This window comes from Exophiala mesophila (assembly GCF_000836275.1).
Source record: "Exophiala mesophila strain CBS 40295 unplaced genomic scaffold supercont1.1, whole genome shotgun sequence".
Classification (NCBI taxonomy): Eukaryota; Fungi; Ascomycota; class Eurotiomycetes; order Chaetothyriales; family Herpotrichiellaceae; genus Exophiala; species Exophiala mesophila.
In genome coordinates, this window is record NW_015622504.1 from 2442325 (window position 1) to 2464109 (window position 21785).

At 50.0% G+C, this 21785-nt stretch overlaps 6 protein-coding genes across 6 annotated transcripts; 2 read left to right on the forward strand and 4 right to left on the reverse strand.

Annotated features, from left to right (window-relative positions):
* Positions 1 to 275: 275 nt before the first annotated feature.
* PV10_00781 (uncharacterized protein) lies at positions 276 to 2363 on the reverse strand. The gene has a single exon (XM_016364896.1). It carries the CDS (start codon positions 2160 to 2162, stop codon positions 408 to 410), a length of 1755 nt encoding a protein of 584 aa, XP_016228545.1. The 5' UTR covers positions 2163 to 2363; the 3' UTR covers positions 276 to 407.
* Positions 2364 to 2657: 294 nt separating this feature from the next.
* Positions 2658 to 6644, forward strand: PV10_00782 (uncharacterized protein). Its single transcript, XM_016364897.1, has one exon. It carries the CDS (start codon positions 2907 to 2909, stop codon positions 6564 to 6566), a length of 3660 nt encoding a protein of 1219 aa, XP_016228546.1. The 5' UTR covers positions 2658 to 2906; the 3' UTR covers positions 6567 to 6644.
* A 131-nt stretch (positions 6645 to 6775) lies between these two features.
* PV10_00783 (uncharacterized protein) lies at positions 6776 to 8507 on the forward strand. The gene is made up of 2 exons (XM_016364898.1): positions 6776 to 7081; positions 7160 to 8507. The coding sequence occupies exons 1-2, from the start codon at positions 7022 to 7024 to the stop codon at positions 8411 to 8413; spliced, it is 1314 nt and encodes a 437-aa protein (XP_016228547.1). The 5' UTR covers positions 6776 to 7021; the 3' UTR covers positions 8414 to 8507.
* A 68-nt stretch (positions 8508 to 8575) lies between these two features.
* Positions 8576 to 10467, reverse strand: PV10_00784 (uncharacterized protein; the record flags this gene model as incomplete). The annotated part of the gene is made up of 3 exons (XM_016364899.1): positions 8576 to 9055; positions 9154 to 10011; positions 10135 to 10467. 3 exons carry the CDS (start codon positions 10465 to 10467, stop codon positions 8576 to 8578), a joined length of 1671 nt encoding a protein of 556 aa, XP_016228548.1.
* An 837-nt stretch (positions 10468 to 11304) lies between these two features.
* PV10_00785 (acetoacetate-CoA ligase) lies at positions 11305 to 13497 on the reverse strand (the record flags this gene model as incomplete). The annotated part of the gene is made up of 1 exon (XM_016364900.1): positions 11305 to 13497. The coding sequence occupies one exon, from the start codon at positions 13495 to 13497 to the stop codon at positions 11305 to 11307; it is 2193 nt and encodes a 730-aa protein (XP_016228549.1).
* Positions 13498 to 13878: 381 nt separating this feature from the next.
* Positions 13879 to 17207, reverse strand: PV10_00786 (uncharacterized protein). Its single transcript, XM_016364901.1, has 3 exons — positions 16894 to 17207; positions 15357 to 16833; positions 13879 to 15306 (listed from the first exon to the last, which is right to left on the reverse strand). Exons 1-3 carry the CDS (start codon positions 16930 to 16932, stop codon positions 14171 to 14173), a joined length of 2652 nt encoding a protein of 883 aa, XP_016228550.1. The 5' UTR covers positions 16933 to 17207; the 3' UTR covers positions 13879 to 14170.
* Positions 17208 to 21785: the final 4578 nt, after the last annotated feature.

The following is a 21785-nucleotide window of genomic DNA, read 5'->3' on the forward strand; positions in this document are numbered from 1 at the left end:
ACGTTGTAGTTTTTTCGCGCGTGGACATGTCGTTGAACAATGACTCCCCAGTCGAGATTTATATATATACATATATAGATACCCAATAATGTGAAAGCGACCATGTATCAAAGTGAAATCAAGAACAGAGGACGGTCCAATTATGTTTTGGGACTACCGGCACTAAGAGGGGGGAAGGGATGTGAAGGTAGAGCGCACCACCTGCTGTACTGCTCTTCCTCAGCATACAGTATGTCGAACTTCACAATAAAGAACCTATGAGTAAGACAAGTGGACTAAACGATCACTGTTCACATATACACCAGACACAGAATACAGAATGTAACAGTCAGGCCAGAGTGTGAAGGCGCATGTGTATTTCTCTCACGTGACACTCAAGCACATGCTAATCTTCTACCTTCTACTTCTCATCGTTGACTACTAGTCCCATGATACTCGCGGCCTGCCATACCCCTAACCCAATGACTAAATGTTCTGCAGTCCCGACCTTCAAGCAACATGTGCATATCTTCCTTCTCTGGTGGCAATTTGACGCCGAATCCAGGCTTGGGATAAAGCGCAGCATGTTCGTCAAAGTACCCATCGTAACCCTCGTCCTCTGCCTGACCTCCACTGGCCCCTGGTGTAGTCTGGGTTGGAGGAGGTCCCGTGACAGGGGTGACATAGGTCGACGTGAACTGGGCTTCTGTGGCAAGTGGAGGATGAGTCGAGACCAACGTCTCAAACATGGGAAGATCAGGAGCTAGGTGCGAGGCATCGAGCACTAGCGAGATCAGGCGATCTTTGGACAAAGTTGATAAATATGCCGATTTCTGGGCAGGGCTCAAAAACCGTCCTCCAACCCGGGGGCCACGATAGACATATGTGGGCGCAGGTGCTGGGGTAGAAAGAACAGGTCGCGCCACCGCTGGTAGCTTTTCAGCCTTGCTCCCTTTTTTGCCTTTGTTCAGGATCCGTGCACAACCCGCACAGAACCATTCGGCGTTGGTATCAGTGACTGTCTCTTTTGATATCTGTGGTTGATGGCAGCGCTGATGCCAGCATTTATTGCAAGCATCACAAAAGACAATCACATTCCCCACAGGACCATGGCCGCGGAGACAGTGTTCACAAAGTGCACTCTGTTCCTTGCCTCGATATACGCGACGTCTGATCTTTGGATGGTTTCGGAAGGTGGACGGAGTGGACGGACTGGATTTAGCGGGAGACTCAGTCACCTTCGGTCTGCTGGCAGGGCTCGCAGTCATGGCACCGAGAGTGACTGGCCGTCCTGTGGGTCGCCCTGACCTAGTCTGTGTAGCGGTGGGGTTGTACTCTTCTGATGACTCGCGCGAGTCTGGGGTCGTGGACCCAAGAATCGAGTCTCCGCCATCATCAGACTTCTGTCGTTTTCTCTTTTGACCACGAGGTGCTGTTTTGCCCGATGCCGGAATTTGCTGGCTTATCTGACGTGCTGCGTCAGTATTGTCGGGTTTAGACGTCCTGGGACCCCGTTTGACCCCCGGGCGGCCACGGCCTAAACCCTTTCCAGACACCACAGTCCCGTCAGAGAGGGTGTACTGCTGATTGTTGCCTCGTGCTACAATTTGGCTGTTTGGTGTAGGTGTCAATGCATCGGTATAAGCTATAGGCAGAGGAGACTCTGAGTCTCCCTTCAGCTCTGCCTCAGGGAATGTCATCTTGGGCACGCTGCTCTCCGTTCTCGAAATGGCGGAAGAATCAAGATCAAGTCCACTGTCTGCCATGACGTCCCTGTTCTCCAACTGGGTAGATGTGGCTTGATCTGGTGCCACTAGGGGTGCACTTTGCTGCCCAATCTCGAGCTCAGGCGCTATCGGTCCTGGCAAGGTATGACCATTGGGAAGGTGGTCGAAGAACGCACCTGGCTGAGGTGCAGCTCCATCTAATTGAGAAATGGATGAAGGGATGGATGGTTTGGTAACCACAGGCTCACTCGTGTTTGGTTGTGAATGACTAGATGGCACCGCTATCGAAAAGCCTGAATCCTTTGCAAGGCCATTGTCCGAGATTTGTGAAGAGGGGCCCTGGTCAGGTACGTGATGTTCTGACTTCTCAGGATCGGCTGGACCTTCACTGAAGGAATGAGGGTCATCTGAAGCTGACGAAACAATAATTGTATCTGGTAGAGTGGCGTCGGCCATCTTATCATTGCATTGCCCTCCAGAGAACTTGAGTGTGTTTTGTGGAGTGACGCCTGTCAAGAGGAGTAGCTTGTGTTGGAGGGGAGCTGCTAAGGAATCAGCTAGGATTTGCCTCGTTTCTTATCATTTGCATCAACGCAACTGGATGGCAATCGGATCGTAGTCGAAGAAGAGGAGTATGGGTAGTGAGCATGAGGGATGAAACACTCCATGGCAGAACAGCAAAAGGACGACTGACTTGACACATTGAAGTTGAGAACACGTGATACTTCCAAATTTATCCACGCTATGCCAAAGCAGGTTAGAGCAATATCATGTCCTCATTAGTCAAAAAATAGACATTTTCTACAATTTCTTGACTCTTAATACCGTGGTTTTGACCTTTTCCCAATCTGGATCAACAACCAACCTCGATTACTACTCGCTGTGAGTTCATCCTGATCCTCATTTACGCACAACTCGCGCAAGCAAATAGCCATACAGAGTGATTTCGAATCAACCATCTCTACATCCCGATAATGACTGTCACAGTGTCTCGTTACGCACATTTCTCTCATTCCTCTCATTCGCACCATCAAAACATGACTCGTTCCCCCAGTACACCATTATCTCTTCCCTGTTTTGCGTTCCTGCCATATATCTTGACTCCTCGTGCTCCCCTCGCGCCTGCCTTCTGTGGTCGTCCGCATCTATCTCTTTACAAGAATTCTTCATCGTCCATCGCCTCCTCTACTAATTTTCCAGATGGCTTTCCATTCAACATTCTTAGTATCAAACATACACTGTCCCTCCTGTGTCTCTTATGCGACAGATCTTCTGCGCCCCATCTCTGGGGTGCAAGCAACACATGTCTCCCTGATTGACCACACAATTCAAGTCAAACATGACCATGGAAATCTACATGAACTCATCGCTAAGCGTTTGCTTGATGCCGCATTCCAGGTTCAACATGTCACCACAGTGGATTCAGATGGCCACCTGGTGAAAGACTACGACATGACTCCTGCCACCACGATACCTTCCATATTTCGCTTCCGTCGTCCCAAGGCCAACATCAACCAGAAGCATATCGATAATTGTGATTCATGCCGGAGGGAGAACCAGACTATCCGGTCACGGAAGACACCTTCGTCCATGTTAAAGTCCTTCAGCAGCAAGAACATGTCGGCTGAAGAATTATCCCACGATTATGCTGCTGCACTAGAGAGTACCAACAAGAACAATCCACGTTTCACCAAAGCCCATGAAATCTCTGACTCAGATGAAGGCCTGTTGTTCACAGCCACGGTCTTGATCACAGGCATGACTTGTTCTTCCTGTACTGGGACCATTACCAAAGAGCTGGAGAAGCTAGATTTTGTGAAAACTGCACAAGTCAACCTCCTCTCCAACAGCGCCAGAGTGCTATTCTGTGCTCCAGAATCTCATGCGACAAAGATAGTCCAAGCCATCGATGACCTTGGCTACGAAGCAGTGCTCGACAATATCGTCCAGGAAGAGGTTAACGCTCCTCAGAGTCACGAGCTCTTCAAAACAGTGTTGAGCATTGATGGCATGACGTGTGGAACTTGTGTTGGCTCTGTGACTGATGCCCTTCAACGACTTGATTGGGTGAGGTCAGTCAACGTGGACCTGATAGGGAAGGCATGCACTGTGACGTATCAAGGTTCTCGAAATCTTGATGCCATTATTCGAACGATTGACGACCTTGGGTATGAAGCCACTGAGGTCACAACAGCGCCTTTATCAAGCCAGACCTCTCCCACAACTCGACAAAGGACAGTAGCCCTTCAAATCGACGGAATGTTCTGCAATCATTGTCCACAAAAGATCAGAGAAGCCGTTGAGCTTTGGACAGATAGATTGGGCGATCCGCCAGCGAGTATCACACGTTGGCCCACGTTGAAGGATCCCATCATCACCGTCACTTATACACCATCTCCTCCGGAAATCACGGTTCGCAAGTTGATTGGCGCCATCGATGGGGCTCATGATGCTTTCAAGGCTTCAGTATTTCATCCCCCATCGCTAGAAGAGCGTTCTCGACAGATGAGAAGCCAGGAACAGAAACAAATTCTTTGGAGATTGATATTCACTGCCATTGCCGCCGTTCCCAGCTTCATCATTGGGGTGGTGTTCATGAGTCTCGTGCCAAACTCAAATCGCACCAAGGCGTGGTTCCAGCAGCCCATTTTTGGTGGCAGCGCCATGCGTATGGACTGGGCTTTGTTCATCATCACCACTCCTGTCATGGTTTTTGGGACCGACATCTTCCATCGCCGTGCAATCAAAGAGATTGTGTCCATGTGGCAGCCAAGGAGTACGGTGCCGTTATTACGAAGATTCTATCGCTTCGGCAGCATGAATCTCTTGATCAGTGCCGGCACATCGGTTGCGTACTTCTCCTCTCTGGCGGTATTGGCCATGGATGCTGCCACCCCGCCCATGACAACGCATGAGAATCAGTCTTCCAGTTCCTATTTTGATACAGTGACCTTTCTGACCCTGTTCATACTCATTGGGAAATATCTGGAAGCATACAGCAAAGCCAAGACTGGAGACGCTGTTGCTATGCTGAGCGGCCTACGACCAACTGAAGCTCGACTGGTTATCGGAACTAGTCCCAAAAGCTCGCATGCCAGTCAAGTTGTATCGATTCCCGTTGATCAACTAGAGATTGGCGACATTGTCCAGGTTCCACATGGTGCCTCCCCTCCTACCGACGGAATCATTGCGCAAGAAGGGCAATTCTTGTTTGACGAAAGTTCGCTCACCGGAGAATCAAAACCGGCCAAGAAGAATTCTGGTGACTTTGTGTACACGGGCTCAGTCAACGTCTCGGAACCCGTCCAGCTGCGGGTGACAGACCTTGAAGGAAGTTCAATGCTCGATCAGATCGTCAAGGTGGTTCGCGAAGGTCAAGGGAAGAGAGCACCAATCGAGCGAGTTGCCGATGTCATTACCGGTTATTTTGTCCCTGTCATAACTCTCCTCGCAATCCTGACATGGATCATTTGGCTGAGCGTCGGTGTCTCTGGAAAGTTACCCGCTGCATGGCTTGACGTGACTCACGGAGGCTGGGCATTCTGGTCTCTACAGTTTGCAATTGCGGTCTTTGTGGTTGCGTGCCCGTGCGGCATCGGACTCGCAGCGCCGACAGCATTGTTTGTTGGTGGCGGGCTGGCGGCAAAGCAGGGGGTCCTCGTTCAAGGTGGAGGGGAGGCATTCCAAGACGCATCTAAGCTTGAAGTGATTGTCTTTGACAAGACAGGCACCTTGACCCAAGGGCAAATGCAAGTCATTGAATTTGAGCGTGTGCGTGACGACATGATTTCGAACGATATGGTTTTTGCAATGTGCAATCTTTTGGAAGAGAGCAGCAATCATCCAATCGCTAAGGCCCTAGCATCTTATTGCGGGCAGAATACACAAGGTACGGCCTTGACCGTCAGCAATATCAAGGAAATTCCCGGCCATGGAATGACTGGTATTGTTATTGACGAGACCGAGACTTTGACTACCAGATATGAAGTAGTGGTTGGCAACGAGAAATTGCTTCAAAGTCTCTCAACCTTGGATATGGCGAGCCACGATCCGGAGAATCTAGGGTCGTCCATCGGCCAGGCCGGGTCCCCTGGGAGAAATGAAGATAGTTTCTATCTGACATCGCTGTTGCAGCGGCATCAGTCCATGGGCCACTCGACAGCCATCGTCGCTGTCAGATGTGTGACAATCAAGGACGGGGAAACTATTTCCGATCAACATTTCACCGTCGTTGGAATCTTCGCTATCGCCGATCCTGTGCGCACTGAAGCGACAGACGTATTGAAAAGGTTGAGGGATCGAGGCTTGGAAGTCCACATGTGCTCAGGAGATCAACAGAGGACCGCGCTTGCGATTGCTTCTCAGGTTGGGATTCAAGCCCAAAATGTTCGAGCTGGAGTCTTGCCTCATGAGAAAGCTGCCTACATCCATGAATTACAAGGCGTGGCGGACGGTGGCAAGCGGCGGGTTGTAGGATTTGTTGGAGATGGGACGAATGATACACCTGCATTGTCAGCCGCCGACGTGTCAATAGCCTTGTCGACAGGGTCAGACGTGGCGATGACTACAGCGTCGTTTATTCTTCTCAATTCTAACCTGGAAACCATCCTGTCTTTGGTGAGGTTGGCCAAGAGAGTGTTTCTTCGGGTCAAGCTCAACTTCGCATGGGCAGCAATCTACAACATATGCTTGATTCCGGTGGCAGCTGGAGTCTTTTACACTGTGAGTGCATCAGAGCAGCACGCAGGGTGGAAGTTGGGACCAGTGTGGGCGAGCGCAGCAATGGCATTGAGCAGTGTCAGTGTGGTGTTGAGCAGTCTTGCTCTCAGACTACCAGAATTACAGATTGGATCCAAATAGAAGAATGACAGAGAGTATTACTGTTGGATAGCCATCAATAGGTACTTATTGATATTGATGTACAATTATAGCATCAGAGTATGTCGGTCAGGGTCATGATAGTCAATGATGGTCACGTGATATCAAGATCCTCTTTCGTGTCTGCACGTGTCTTCACGTGTCTTCACGTGTCATCCATCATCATTCGTTGATGTCGACGTCAACTTCAACTTCAACGCGTCCAATCAATCAGCCTTGGGCTCAACCTCACGTCTAGTCTGCACGTCTGCCCTTGGGCCAACTGTCAAGAGAAGACGACGTGTGTCTTCACATGCTTTCTTCTCCCTTATAGCCTCTCCATTCCTCCTATGGCTTCGTGAGACACGCATGATTCTTTCATCATGGCCCTCACGAATGGTATACCAGCAGATTAGCCGTCTACTGAAAGCCAGCACCTGTACCAACACGTGAACGAGATGGCCGACACATACGAGGAAGAGCCAGAGACGGGCGAGTCCCTTCTGCAGTGGGCATGGGTAAGATGACAACCACAATAAATATAGCCTTTGTTATGAAGAATTTCCTCAATTGCTGATTGATACATGGTTGAACAGGATCTGGCGCTGACTCCAGTTCGAATGATCACGTCGCCCACAGCCATCAAGGCATACCTCAGTGTCATTCTCTTCCTCACCACCTCGACCATCCTCCTCACCATCTCCTCCACGGCCTACGGCTTCTTCTACTACAACTACATCCCCCAAATCGACCTCGAGCGCGTTCTCTATCTTCAATATGGCACGGGACATTCGCCATACGCGGTCGTCGAGCTCGACACCTCGGCGCTGATTTCTCAACAAGCATATGATGTCGAATTAGTGCTCGACATGCCCCGGACGGTCAATAATCTCGACGCAGGCAATTTCATGCTTGACCTGTCGCTGTTGGGACCTGGAGTCAATGTCAAGAACGTGCCGGACCCTGTATCGTCATGGTTGGCTAATATCACCGACAATAATGTTCTCTACCACTCGCGCCGACCGGCCATCTTACCATATTCATCGCCATTGGTATCTCTCAGCCACACAGTCCTACACCTTCCATGGCATCTGATGAATTTCCGAGACTTGGACTCTTCGCGACTACAAATCCCCATGTTTGAACTGTTAACCTTTCCAAGAGGGTCGCGCAACGTCCCAACCCACGCTCGACTCCAAGTCCAAGCCACGACGTCGCTTCAAGTCTATCATTCCAAATTGACCTTTCGGGCCAAATTCCAAGGATTGCGATATTTAATCTACAATTATCGACTCACGGCATTTGCAATCTTCACCACTTTGTTCTATTCTGTCAGTTTGACAACCATGGCTGTAGCCTGGGCCGTTATTTCATCACTCATGACTAATGTTACGGATAAGCCCGGCGGTGGTCTGTTGATCGGTGGAGGAAGAGGAGGAGGACGAGGAGGGTTGTTACTTAAAGATGAAAACTCCTTGTCGCAGGATCCAAGTGGAAAATCGGAACATGATTCGGATTCAACTCAGAAGAGAAGAAGAATCAAGACGGAAGATGAAGCCGAGTCTTGGATTTCTTCCTTTCCAGGCATGACGACGGCAGCGCCACCTCCTGAGGACGCACCTTCGGCAGTGAAGACAGAATTCGAACCACCACAATCTCAACAACCGCCACTTTCGGCCAGTCAGGGAGAAATTGCTGATGATGAAGATGATGATGACGAAGAGATTATGTTTGAACAGCGAGGAAGGGCTTTCGAGGCGGATTCGGGTATTGGTACGAGTATGGAGAGTGAACATACGAGGTCGGGATTGACGAGACGGAGAAGTTCTAGAAGTGTCAATAACCAATGATCATGACTTTAGGGGTAGGGTCTGATAGGGTCTTATACCAATGGAGGTATCTAAGTAGATTCTAGTATTGTTCTAAACAAAGAACAACAACAACCACCACCACAATGAATACTCACCTCCCATCCACTCCCAAGAAAAAGTCCATCCATCCATCCCTACCTATCAAGGATTCAAAATCTTATCAATCATCTCGGCCACAATCGACAAATTCTCATCTTCCTGCCTCAGACCAATAACCTGAATCGACGTCGGCGCACCCTTAAAATCCTCTGGTCCCGTATATTGTTCATAAAGCGCACGATCCGCATCTCCAAACTTGGCCCCGTTCGGATCAACCACATCCTTGTCACTAACTTTCCCTGTCGGGATAATACACGATGGATAATCGATGAGATTCCAGAGTGCTTGAACCACCGTGGTCCATGTATCGATACGTGGCGCGGTGTGTGGAACCAGCAGATTGATGTATGCGTCGACGTTGCTGGAAACCCATAGATCGCGGTGTTTGGCTTCGACTTTGGAGCGTGCGACGTTCCAGGCGAATAGCTCTTCGATGGTCATTCCTGTGCCGCCTGTGAGACCGATGTTTTCCACGGATTTGATCTTCGGTTCGCCGGCGGCGGCGATATAGCCTAGCGCGGTCTATGGGTTGGTTAGTTAGTTTATTGCTTGCTTTTCTTTCAAAGTTTCCTCCTCTTCCTTCCCCTTCTCCTCGTTGTCAAGATCGACTCATGACTCACCCGAGATGCCTCCATGCCGAAACAAGCCCAAGCTACAGCTATATCCTCCATCAGATTCGGCAATTGGATGTCGACAAGCTCAACACCAGCGGCTTTCAATTTCGCCTTTGCTTCTTCGAAAGTTCTCTTCTGAGGAGGAGTTGGAGTAAAGAGACCATCGTCATTGATAACGCCGATCCTCAGGTTACGACCCGCTGGGGGTTTCAAACCAAGCCATGGAATGTGCAAACAATCCATATCGTATTTCCATGGTTGGCTCGACATGACGAGCTGCATGAAATAGCGACAAGATCTGAAACTGGTAGCCAAGGGACCTGCAACGGGGAGAATACCCGCCAAACCGTCAGCGGCGGGGTTAGCTTGTCCTGCATAGGGGACAATGTTGGCAGATGGTTTGAAGCCATAAGTGCCGTTACAATGACTCGGGATGCGAATACTGCCTGCAATGTCGGATCCCACACCTAAGACACTACCTCGCATGGCGACCAAGGCGCCTTCGCCACCGGAACTGCCACCTGCTGTCAAGGCTCGGTTGTTTGGGTTCATCGTCCGTCCAAAGACATTGCTGTCCGAGTCGGCTGTCATCATCGTCTGTGGAACGTTGGTCTTGCAGTGGAATACTGCCCCGAGAGACAGTAATAGCTTAGGCAACGCTGAGTACTCTGTTGACGGCTTCTCCGCGAAGTGGATCATTGCGATCGATGCGTCAACTCCGGGAACCTTGAAGCAGTCCTTTAGTGAGATGGGGAGACCCCACAAGGGAGGGAGAGCTGCGCTGGGGTTGGCGGCTCGTTGGCGGTCGAGTTCCTCAGCCCGTGCAATTGCTGATTCAAATAGGATTTCAGTCACGCAGTTGGTCTAATCAAGCAGACCCGGTAAAGAGGGTTATGATTAGCACAGAACGGAATTCAAACAAAATACATGTTGAGAATGATAGCAATAGAATCTATTTCGATTAGATTGGGTTGGGTTTGTACTCACCACCTGCTGAGCAATAGCAGCCCTTTTGCAAAATGCAGTGACGACTTCAACAGAGGTAAATCCACCTGCATCAGGACCCTTGGCCAACAAAGCCAACAAGTCGATAGCATCGTACGATTCGGTAATCTGACGGTCCAGACTGCTGAGGATACCACAGTCACTCGGCACATGTAGCACATTTGCCGTTGGAGATGCCGTGTACTCGCGGATTTTGGCTTCAGGGATTCGCCATGCCTCGGGAATCAGTGATGCTCGTTGTGCCTGTTTACGCTGTGCAATGGCCTGCCATGGTTCGGGAGCGGATGCTGCCGTTGTCGTTGTGCTAGTCGACATGATGGTGACAAGATCTAGATTGCTTTCAGGCAGTACCCAACGAGGTCAGCCGAGATTGTCGGTGTGTGAAAATCCTTTAATGTAAAACCAGGTTCAATCTTCTTGTTTGGAGGAGTAGAATAGTACGGAATCGAGGGGGTAAGGAGGTGTTTTCACTAATAATAAAGCAACAGAGGTGGTGGTGGTGGTGGTGGTGGTGGTCGATGGCGGGGTACCCGTGCGACACGAGTGAGTAAAAAGTGGAGATTTTGATAGCCGAGTACCAGACAGATACTTTTCCGCCATAGTTTCGATCCACTAGTAGCTAGATAAATAATGGTACAAACACATCTAATCGGTTGTGGATTGTTGCCCCGGCTGGAGGCTGAAGCGCTCTCGGGCTTGGGGCGCTTGGTCTTACGGTCTGGCCGGGTCTTCTCTAAATACGGAGTAGACTGGATACCTGCATGAGTAGTATTACAAAGCTTATATTTCTTTACCAAGTATCTCCTTCGGTTAGCCTGTGTGACTTTCGTATAGAAAGCGTTGTTCAGTTCTGTGCCGAGTCTATCAGTACCTATGTGCTTGTGTTAAAATAAGAAGTCATGTCGATAGGGGGTTGTACATCGGTATGCAATGGTGTAGATGGTTGAACTGAAAATAGCTCATGAGCTAGACTCAGTCATGTATTCAGACGGATGAGATGGAGAAATCCCAGGCAAGGAGCGATCTTGCCAACTAGTGAGATAAAAAGATCATTGGAACTTGATTCCGAGCATCCATCGTCGCAGTTCATGTATTCTAAAAGACAGAGATACTACCATCTATCTATCCGATCACAAGGTATTCATACCATCTCTATAGTCTACTCGACCGAGGCTCCCTCTCCACCGTCACATACTTTTCGAAATCGGCTAAACATTGAGGATTCCTCACCGTAGAGGAAGCCTTGACCTTTTCACCACTAATAATCTTCTTGATGGCAAGTTCAACCTTTTTCCCATTGACCGTATATGGGATTTCCTTGATTTGGAAGATGAACTTGGGAACATGTCTAGGGGACAATCCGTCTCGGATGGCGGACCTGATCCTTTCCACGAGCTCATTGTTGAACTCATTTTCATGTCCTGGTGCCATGATGACGAACAAGAATACAGTCTCATCTTTGTCTGACGGTCGACGTCTGCCGACACACAATGTGTCAGCGATAATGTTGTTAAACCCTGGACCTTCTACAATATTGTATATCTCGGAGCTGCCGAAGCGAATGCCGCTTGGATTGAGGACGCCATCCGATCGACCCAAGATCTGGACGCCTCTTGTACGTGGGTTCATGAGGATAAAGTCATGTTGAGCCCAGACGTCGAGAAAATCAGGTTGACCCGTGGTGGGGTCGACCGTTTCGAATTTCTCAAAGTAAGCAGCTCGGTATTTCTTGTGGTTGTCATCGCCCCAAAATCGACATGGCATGCTAGGAAAAGTGTTGCGGCAGATGAGTTCACCGGGTTGACCAGTCATTGCAATTGACTCCCCTTGTGTTGAGTTGGTATCGAGGATATCGCAATCATGTCCAAGAGCCCACATTTGCATTTCATTGGCATAAACTGGTCCTGCTGGATTGGTGGCCACCCAAGAGCTGGCAATGTCAGTGCCTCCTGCGACGGAGGACAGGTGGATTTGTTTGGGGAATGCAGTGTAGAACCAGATGAATTGTTCCCCCGTCAAGGTCGCGCCGGTTGTGGTGACAAGGGTCAGATTGGACAAGTCAAAGTCGGATGGTTTGATACCCGATTGCTCCAATTCAAGTAGATATCGGGGGCTGGTTCCCCAATAAGTGGCCTTGAATTGATCACAGATACGGAGCATAGTGGCCGGACCAGGGTAGAGGGCACCACCGTCGTAGCAGATGACTTTGGCACCGACGGACAAGTGGCCGTTCATGACATTCCAGAGAATCCATGAGGTGGATGAATATTGGAAAACCGTCGATTGTGGACCGAGACTGTTGTGGAGGGAAGAAATCTTCTTATAATTGAGAATACTAATGTGTGGAGAAACAATGCATTTAGGTTCGCCGGTGGTGCCAGAAGAATAGACAATAACCAATGGATGGTCAGTAGGTAGACGAGTATAAGATAACTGATCTGACGGTTTGGACACGGACAGAAAAGTATGTAGACTCTCGCCTAGTGGTTTGATATATTCGAGGTTCTGGACCAGGTGAGGCCGGTGACATGTCGGGACAAAAACAACACGAGGAGGTTTGTTGTTCTTGGGGAGAGCCTTCAGAATCTGAAGAACTTTGCCAATCATGCTAGGCCTGATTCCCCGAATGGCCAGATCGGTGTCGGTGAAGAGTAATTTGGGATTGACTTGAGAAAATCGACTGACGCAGCCGGCTGCACCCATATCAGGAGACACCGAGGTGAAGATTGCGCCTATGGAAGAGGAGGCGAGGAAGAGAACGATGATCCAGATTGAATTTGCCATGAGGGCAGCGACGACGTCGTTCTGTTTGATACCTTGATGGATCAATGCAGACCTGGCGATCCGGACTAGCTCAGTCAGCTGGCTCCAGGTAATTTCCTCGGGGCTGTCAAGGGCGTTTTCGCGCACACCGACAAGTGCAACACCATTGGGGTTGGTTGAGGTGTTGGGGACCAGCACATTCTCGGCATAATTCAACTTGTGTCCTGGAAAGAACTTGGGAATATCTCTGAGCTTCAGTTTGGGATCGTAGGCTTGCTTGGTGCCTGGTGGAAGAGGAGGGATGATGCCGGCGTATTCGTACAGGTCAATCCAAAACTCGTGGCGGTTTTGAACTGACCACTTATGCAAGTCGTGAGAGTCTTTGAGATTCTGGGAGAATTTCCTGTTGATATGATGGCGATATAGTGACATGGGGACTTTTTCTGGCGCTGGAGGAGACCACAGCGGCCGATCTTTTGATACTGGGCCTCCATATTTTTTCCCTTTGAGGTCTTGTTGATGCTCTGCTCGGTACTCTCGAGAGCACCACTCTAGTGGTAGACCCAGCGGGTTGAAAGGCATTTTGGCACAGGATCAAAGGAGTGAAGAACGTATTGTCTGGACGCAGTTGCACATGAACACTCTATTCTGGTACAGCACAAGCAAGGTCTACCAGGCGAATATTGATCAGAGGGACAGGTCGTGGGCGAGATGATGTGGAGATATAAGGAAGCGAGGTATGAAGTAGGTAGTCACGTGTTGGAGATAAACACCATATTGGAAAGAGCGATCGAGGCAAAGTTTGGATGCGGAGAAGCGGAGAAGCAAGCGCGACCCTCAACCTCGGCAAGAACGACTGCGATGCTCTTCCTGCCTTGACGCCCTTGTTGTTGTATCATCGTCCACGGGTGTTGATTTTCCACGGGAGTTTTTTCAACTTCTACATCCAAATTCTCTCCATGTCCATGTTCACAATAACTCATGATTGCAGTCTTATTCGTACGTACGCGGCGATTCTTCTGTCGCTAATGTGACAGGCACCGGTGAAATTAGTCAAGACATACAACTCGTACCAGTACAATTGGGTTCTCGTTACATCGTCGGACCCATCAAACGCCTGTGTTTTTGAATTCCTCCATCCTGATTCCTGGGTATACTGATCAAAGATGACAAAACCAACCGACCGAAAACCTCCGGGAATGTACCGGTTCCATATCCCATGCACCCTATCCTGCTGTGACGTTCTTTTGCCGCTTTAGTATCTCACAGGTCGTTCCCAGATGGGGGCCTGTTTGACATTCTCTTCGTTCCACACCAACTTGTTCTTCTCGTCGAATTCAGCACCGTCGTCCGTGCTCAAAAGACCTGCTTCTTTGTTCTGTTCGACCAACAACTGGCTCACGCCACACTTGTCCTTGGCTAGCCAGATAATGGGACGAGCAGACGTGATGGCCGGGTTGAGATAGGCGTGTTCATACTCCTCGGACGTATATGCGGGCAGGAGGATCTCAGACTCGGCATCTGGGACAATGGTTTTGTTGGCTTCGTAGTGCTTTTGTGCCAAAGGTTCCAGGCGACGGCTCAACATGTTGAATGGTGGAGTCTTGGGTTGTGGCACCTCACCTTCAACCTTGGAGGTCTCGGGAAGTGTGGCGGCGTGCGAGTGTTGTCTGCTGGACGATCCAGTGTTCATTTGCTCTTCCTTGAGTTGTTGTTCCTCGAGGCTAGGTTCGACCAAGACCTTGCTGTATTCGTTTCCACGAAGCAACTCCAGAGGGAGGTGTTGCTCCATCGGAGCAATGGCACGGTCAAACATGGTCTGGAACACGACCAAGACAACCAGGAATATGATCATGATGACCAATGGGCCAATGCTGATGCGGTTGTCGCTAACACCGATGGCGAACAGACCAATGAGGCAGATGGTGGCGAGGTAGACACCGGTCAGAAGCTGCTTCAGAGCGCGAGAATACGTTTCACCCTTGGTGTCGATGTCATTGCCAAAGACAAACAGCCAGTTGTATCGGAACATAATGTATAGCAGGCTGAAGCCAATAGTGGCAAAGCCGAGGATCAAGGGCGCGATGCAAGCATAGGAGATGGCAATGACTCCGAGCAGGGTGAATTTGGGATAGGTGGAGCCCCATCCAACGGTGGCAAGTTGCAAAAATCGGTGGAAGCGCTTTCGAGGGGTTGAGTCCAAGAATCGAGGCCCCACAAAGGTCATCATGAGCAAGGGAACGACGTTGAGCAATTGGAGGCCGGCTTGCATCAAACCGAAGAGAATAAAGTAGCTGATGTAGAAATTGGAGGCCTTTGGCAGATTGACAGCCAGAAGACTGGGTGCCGAGGCAGGGTTGGCAATAATCTGAGTCGTGGTTGCCGACGCACCTTTGGAGAGGTTAGTTTGAGAATGCAAAAAGGATTGACAATAGACTTACTGGATGTAAATGTAGTGATGAGAAAGACCTGGACGACCTGAAAGGCAAAGTACCATGACTGGGTCTTGAGTTCGATGGCGGACTGGGTGGGTTCACCGGCAAGTCTGGCGAGGAGTCTCAAGACGATGGGTACCAAGGCCATTAGAACAGCTAGGAGAATGACAGGCAACAAGCTGGTGACTAGACCAAGAATGACTGGTGGAATGTCGTTGATGAAGCTGAGGAAGGGGACTTTGTTGGTCAGATAGTTGATGTTGGACAGGATACCGACAAATGCGACCGGAATGGCCCAGAAGATGATCATGACCCAGACAGCAATCGTTGCGATAATGATCTTGGACTTTCGCGAGGCGTATGTGACCCCAAGGTTACTCCAGACGACCTCATCTGGCTGAACACCAATGTAGCGAGGGTTGAACTTCATCTTGGACTCAACGCCAATGGTCTGGTAAGCCTCGTGAGCGGCTGCTTGTGAGTTGAACTCGATAAAAGCCGAGGAGATTTTGGTATGCTTCAGGTCGAGGTGCTCAGTCTGTTGCTGGGTGACGAATCTGTCCAGCTCAGATAGAGTACCCCGGCAGTAGTTGAGAGTATCGGTCTTTTGCCAGAATCGAGGCCAAAGGCGGTGGCGGGGACGCTTCTTCTCATCGAGCCATTGAGAAGGACCAGCATTTTCCTCTGCAGGAGGAGCCTTTTTCTTCTTCTCAGCCTTGATGCGAGCGGCATTAGCCTTTTTGATCATTTTCATTTCTGCGCCTTCAAGTTTGAGAGCGGTCTTGGTCTGTTTCTTGACATCCTTTTCGAGAGACTTGCAGTCGGTAGGGATCCAGACCTTTCGGACGTTGGCTCCAAACAATTGTCGCAAAGCCTTTTCCTCCATGTATTCAACAGGGAGCCCCATGACCATCAGAGTTCGGGAGGACAATCGCTGGGCGTGAGCGGCAGACAGGTAGAAAGCTCGTCGCAGACCAACAAAAAAGAGACGCTCTCGGCAGACGACCAAGACGACAAAGCCGAGGAAGATGACGGCAACAAGAGCGTGAGCAAAATAGCGGTTGGGGTTTGCAATGTTGCTCATGCTGAGGATGTCCAATTGCTCCTGGCCGCCCCCACCGGTGGCATTGACGGGAAAGAGAATAGGCCATGTGATCAAGCAGCCGGCAAAGGAGATGACGATGAGGACCTTGAAGTATCTAAGCCAGAGATAGCCATCCATGGAGTTGTGTTTGAGGACATAGCTGTCGGGCAAGGTGTTGTAGTTTCTGATGAGGCTGAAGAAACCCACGCTGGAGGTAGGAGTGCGCTTTTCCTCTTGGACGAGTCGATCATCGGTTCTGGGTCCGTAGACTCGAGTGGAACGGGTACGTAGGAAGAGGAAAAAGGCTAGGGCTATGACGGCAATGATGAGAGTTGGGACCAAGGTTGAAATGATGCCAGAGAGGGAATTGGAACCCTGGTCACGGTTCTCACCCTGACTCTGTGGTGGTGTTAGTGGGAGTGGTCTAGACAAGTCAAATTGGTAGAGATTTGGTAATACCTGGCGAGTAAATAAGAGATGGGTTGTTGAGTCCTGCATGATGAGAATTGTGGTTCACACCACCGCTTATTGTTGAGGAGGACAACGTGACGGGTTGAAGGTAAGAGGATGATGGTGGTGAATATACACAGCGAACTGGGAGTAAGGTAATTGGGAAGGACCTAGGACAATAGTTGTGATGATGGGGTCGACCAAGAAGGAAACACGACAATGGCTGAGGGAAGAAAGAGAGGAATGTGGTTACTGGACGAGTTTTGACGCGAGTTATGTGTAGTGTACACAGACACGGCAGCGGCAGCGAGCAGAAATTTGGGTGGAGAGCAGAGGGAACAATTGTGACGAAATCATGGCAGAAACAGAGACAAGAGACAGACCCAGACCAAACCCAGACCCAAACCCAGACCCAAACCCAGACGGAAGTGATGGCGCAAGCCCAGACCTGGAGCAGCCATGACGACTGAGACTCGAGACAAACTCTCCCACACTCACACACACACTCTCTCTCTCCAGTTCATACCCATATGGCGGGTTGTTCCCCATTAGGTTCGACTCTCTACCTGTGGAGTTCTACTACCTGTACTCCGTACTTCGTAGTCTGTCGTTGACAAAAATCGGGTCATGACTTGGGATTCAGCTCGGACAGGATCAAAAGAGAAGGCCAGAGTTTGACCAAAGTGATGTCAAGATGCATCCTTGGACAGTGGAAGATGAGGAAGATGACGCCAGGTGGAGATTTGTCGAGGCCATCCCAAGCCCAATTGGTGGTTAGTTGGTCGCTTAAGGCAGCCTCCCGGGTCTTGGTGCGCCCAAGTCGGTCAGAGCGGGCAACCCCTGGAAGATTGATTATAGCTATGACTACGCCTACGCTACGCCTAAAGGCCTAGATGATCTCCCAACTCGCAGGTGTAGATCTGTGGAGACAGACATGGGTGATGTCAATGCACCAAAACACACGCTCAGGCTGGATTTTCTAAGTACTCCGTGGTCTTTGTTCCTAGTACCACAACAACTTGCACACGCACACAACAGCAGGAATCGTGCGAATACATCTCCGTTGTGTTGTAGATTCGTAGTTGTTCTCAAACTCCAGGATTCTGCTGATCGAGGATCCAGCGCCTGCCAGAAAATGTTGCACATGTGACAGACATGTCGCTCCTGCCCTGGAAATGTTCCTCAAATTGACAAATCACGGGCTGCAACCAGCCACATCCGTCACCTCAACAAATGGCAATCGTGCCATACAACAATACAATACGATGCACCCGCCTTGTTCTCTCAGGTTGTGGCCGTGCGCCCTCCCATTGCCACCCACACTGTGTATGTACGTACATACCAATGGCTTGAGACCTGTACCAGGATATGAACACGGGTAGAATCCTACGGCTAGATGTACGGAGTACTACTGTTAGATCAAGCGTGGCAAGTCATCAGATGTTGCCCTGGCATTCCCGGCCCATGACATGTCGATCACCATCACCATCACCACATTGGCCCTACAACCCGGCACACCATCCATGCAGACATTCGAGTCCTGCCAGTCGACTCGTTTAGTCTCGCCAAAGCACCTTTAACGGGGAATACAGCGCGGAGGATATGTACGATCGTTTAGCTAAGCGACCTGGTCGCAAGCCACGACACTTGATTCAACGCCTTGTTGAATTATACCAAGTAGAAATTGCTTTACGGAGTACATGTTGATGCCAATGCACATTAAGCTCCAAGCCTTTGAAAACTCCTTCCTCCACAAACAACTACGCGTACAGTACTGGAACTGTAAAGTGACGCAAGGAAAGAACATACCAACATGCATGTGGCTCTGAGTCCTGACTGCCTTCTTTTTGGCAGCGATCGAGACCCCTCGTTGCCAAGCCTCTGCTCCTTCCGATTCCCGATTTCACGACAAGGGTTTGCGGCAGGAGCATCCTGTGTCATAATTTGCACGTGATATGATCGACTTCATCTCCAACCTCATCATCATCTCCATCCCAAGAACTCTACACACCACATCACCTTACCGCGACTCACTGCACGCATAGTCTATCATGTCATATCCATTTCGCCTAGACTCCAACCTTGCCATCTTCCTTTCTAAGTAATTCAGTCACCACTACACTTCCTATTTGGGGTCCCTTGTTCGACCTCCTCTCCACTCTTTTTACACATTCACAACCATCAATCGTCGATCAGGCTGACTGCCCGGGAAATATGTGTACACTCACAACACTGTACTTGTGCTCCAGCCCTATACACCCCCTTGATCCTAGACTCATGAGTGCCATCACTTCAGCAAAAAAGTTTCAATCCCTTCTTCCACAAAGGCCAAGTCGCCTTCGCCGCTCTTTCCTCCGCCAAGATCTCAGCAAGTCCCGTGACATCTCTTCGGCCACTCGTGACGTCCATCTCTTCCACCTTTTTGAATCTTGTTTTGTTGACCAGCTTGAATCCAAAGTAGAATCCGAATATGATGAAGAAACCCAGGTAAGCTCCAAAAAAGTTCTCGACTCGCTCCGTTGCTGTCATGGCCGCGTAGCCGACTGGAGCAATCCCAACCCAGAACTGTGCCACCAGAATCAACACAGTCATTCCCACGCCCAGCCATGAACCCCAGTACCCGGCTTGGCTGGTGAAGGCCAGATCACTGAGCTGCTGACCTGACGCTTTCCATGCGTGCCGAAATCGGATGTGGCATGCGCAGATGGACATCCAGGTGAAGATGGAGCTGAGTCCCGAGATGGCTAGCATCCAATTGAATGCCTCTGTCCGAGTTTTGGATCCCGCCGCGACAATGAAGCACAACAGCCCGACGCATGCTGCCAACACGATCGACACGATCGGCCGCCCTGTCTGGTCGATATATCCCAAAACTTTGGGTGCTTGGCCCCGATCAGCCAGTGCCGCTAGCGTGCGTGATGACCCATAGACTGATGAATTGCCTACACTGAGGACGGCAATCAAGATCACAGCATTCAACACTGACGGCACCACAGATATCCCCGCGTTGCGCACCGCAATCACAAATGGCGATGCATTGGCGTCGCTGTGCCCTGAACTGTTGAGTAGGGCGGGGTCGGTGTACTTGACCAGGCAGCATACCACGATGAGGGATCCCAGGTAGAACTGTCGCCGATTAGCGACCTGCGCGCAGCTTGTGCAAATGCAGCACTTACCAAGATAATCCTCCAAAACACTTGCTTCACCGCCGAGGGCAGAGCCAGACGAGGGTTGTCCGTCTCTGCAGCCGTCAACCCGACAATTTCGGTACCGGCGAACGAAAAGGCGGCGATGACAAAGACCGAACACACCCCCTTTAAACCATTGTTGAACGATCCTGGGTCATGCCAATAACTCGCGCCGATATATGCCTGCCCAGCAATACCGCCACAGGCAATGATGACCCCGAGAATAATGAAGCCAATGACAGCCAGGATCTTGACAATCGCAAACACAAACTCTGCCTCTCCATATCCTTTAGCACCGAATAAGTTGATGATGACAATGACGAGCCAGAATATCCCGACAAACGCAGCCGGATTAATGTTTCGAGCACCTTCCCAGAATGATAGTGTGATGGATGCAGCCACGATTTCAAGAGGTAGGACGATGAGCCATTGTAAGGCATAACTGGTGATATACGTCAGCATAACGATCAAGATGACTTGTCTAGATTTGACAATTCTTACTTCCACCCCATGGCGAATCCCCATGCTGGGTCGATGAACCGACTGGAATATACCGAGAATGAACCAGCGACTGGAAATGCAACCGCCAACTCCCCAAGAGCGTGGACGGTGCACCAGAGAAGAAGGCCAACTAGGCTGTAGGCGATTACGATAGCGGCAGGACCGCCTTTGGCGAGTGCGGCGCCGGAGCCGATGAATAAGCCAGTTCCTAGATCATGTCAGATGATTTATTTCGGTCCAAATGTTGGGCTTGATCACTCACCAATCGATCCTGCGATAGCAATCATTGTCAAATGACGTTGTTTCAATTTCATAGCCAGAGCGGGCTCAGCGGGCGGTTGATCTGAGAGTGGACGGCCATCTGCGTCGGTGGGCTCGGTGTCGATGCGAGCAGTCGGATTTCGTTTGAAGCTCTCAGGTTTAAGACCATACCAGAAGCCTTTGTCGGAAGAGGAAGTTGGCCCATCTTGTGGTTGACCTCCTTTGTCGCCATCCTGGACCAGGTTGAATGAATCTGTCGAACCAACCTTCTCGACGTCTACGATGAAAGATTTTGAGTCCATCATGACGGTGTTGTGCTGACGAGAAGCGATACAACAGGTGAGATTTGTTTTTTGTCTGTCACAGATGAGAAGTGAGAGAAAGACGGAGAGAGAAGAAAAAGGGCCACAAAGTTGGTCTTGAAGAAGAAGATATATGTCCCGCGAGGTCCACAGCAAATGATCCAAAAACCATCAGGATCCATCAGGATCCATCCCGTCGACACCGCCCTCCACTATCCCCCGATCAACCCGTCCAGATATCAAGGACAACCACCTCCCACATCCCATCTATCCTTGCTATCTTTGGAACTCTCGAAATCAGCCAGTCACGCAACCGTACCACCCAACGACACCTCAACAAGATAGGTACGCTAGGGATTTTCACAGGAGAAAGGAAACCGTGATGTGCGTGTGCTAAACATGACGAAATATGAAGTTCCGGACATGTAGCGCGTCTGATTGGCTTTCCCAAGAAAAAGATATACGAATGTATGGTACCGTGGATATTAATATGTTTGCTCATGTCCGAAAAGAGGGACTTTGTAGAAAGGAAAGGAAATGGGAAACACGGAACAGGCAGATAGGACTCCTTCGGGCGAATCAACACCTTGAACCTTACTATACAGATCCGGACTTTGGAACTCTGACTGAACTCTGACTGATCTCTAGA

Coding starts and splice junctions, on each gene's coding strand:
- PV10_00781 (XM_016364896.1), bottom strand. CDS start 2,162: ATGGCCGACGCCACTCTACCAGATACAATTATTGTTTCGTCAGCTTCA.
- PV10_00782 (XM_016364897.1), top strand. CDS start 2,907: ATGGCTTTCCATTCAACATTCTTAGTATCAAACATACACTGTCCCTCC.
- PV10_00783 (XM_016364898.1), top strand. CDS start 7,022: ATGGCCGACACATACGAGGAAGAGCCAGAGACGGGCGAGTCCCTTCTG. Junction 7,082..7,159: donor CCCTTCTGCAGTGGGCATGG/GTAAGATGACAA, acceptor ATGGTTGAACAG/GATCTGGCGCTGACTCCAGT.
- PV10_00786 (XM_016364901.1), bottom strand. CDS start 16,932: ATGCAGGACTCAACAACCCATCTCTTATTTACTCGCCAG. Junction 16,834..16,893: donor ATCTCTTATTTACTCGCCAG/GTATTACCAAAT, acceptor ACACCACCACAG/AGTCAGGGTGAGAACCGTGA. Junction 15,307..15,356: donor CATCACTACATTTACATCCA/GTAAGTCTATTG, acceptor ACCTCTCCAAAG/GTGCGTCGGCAACCACGACT.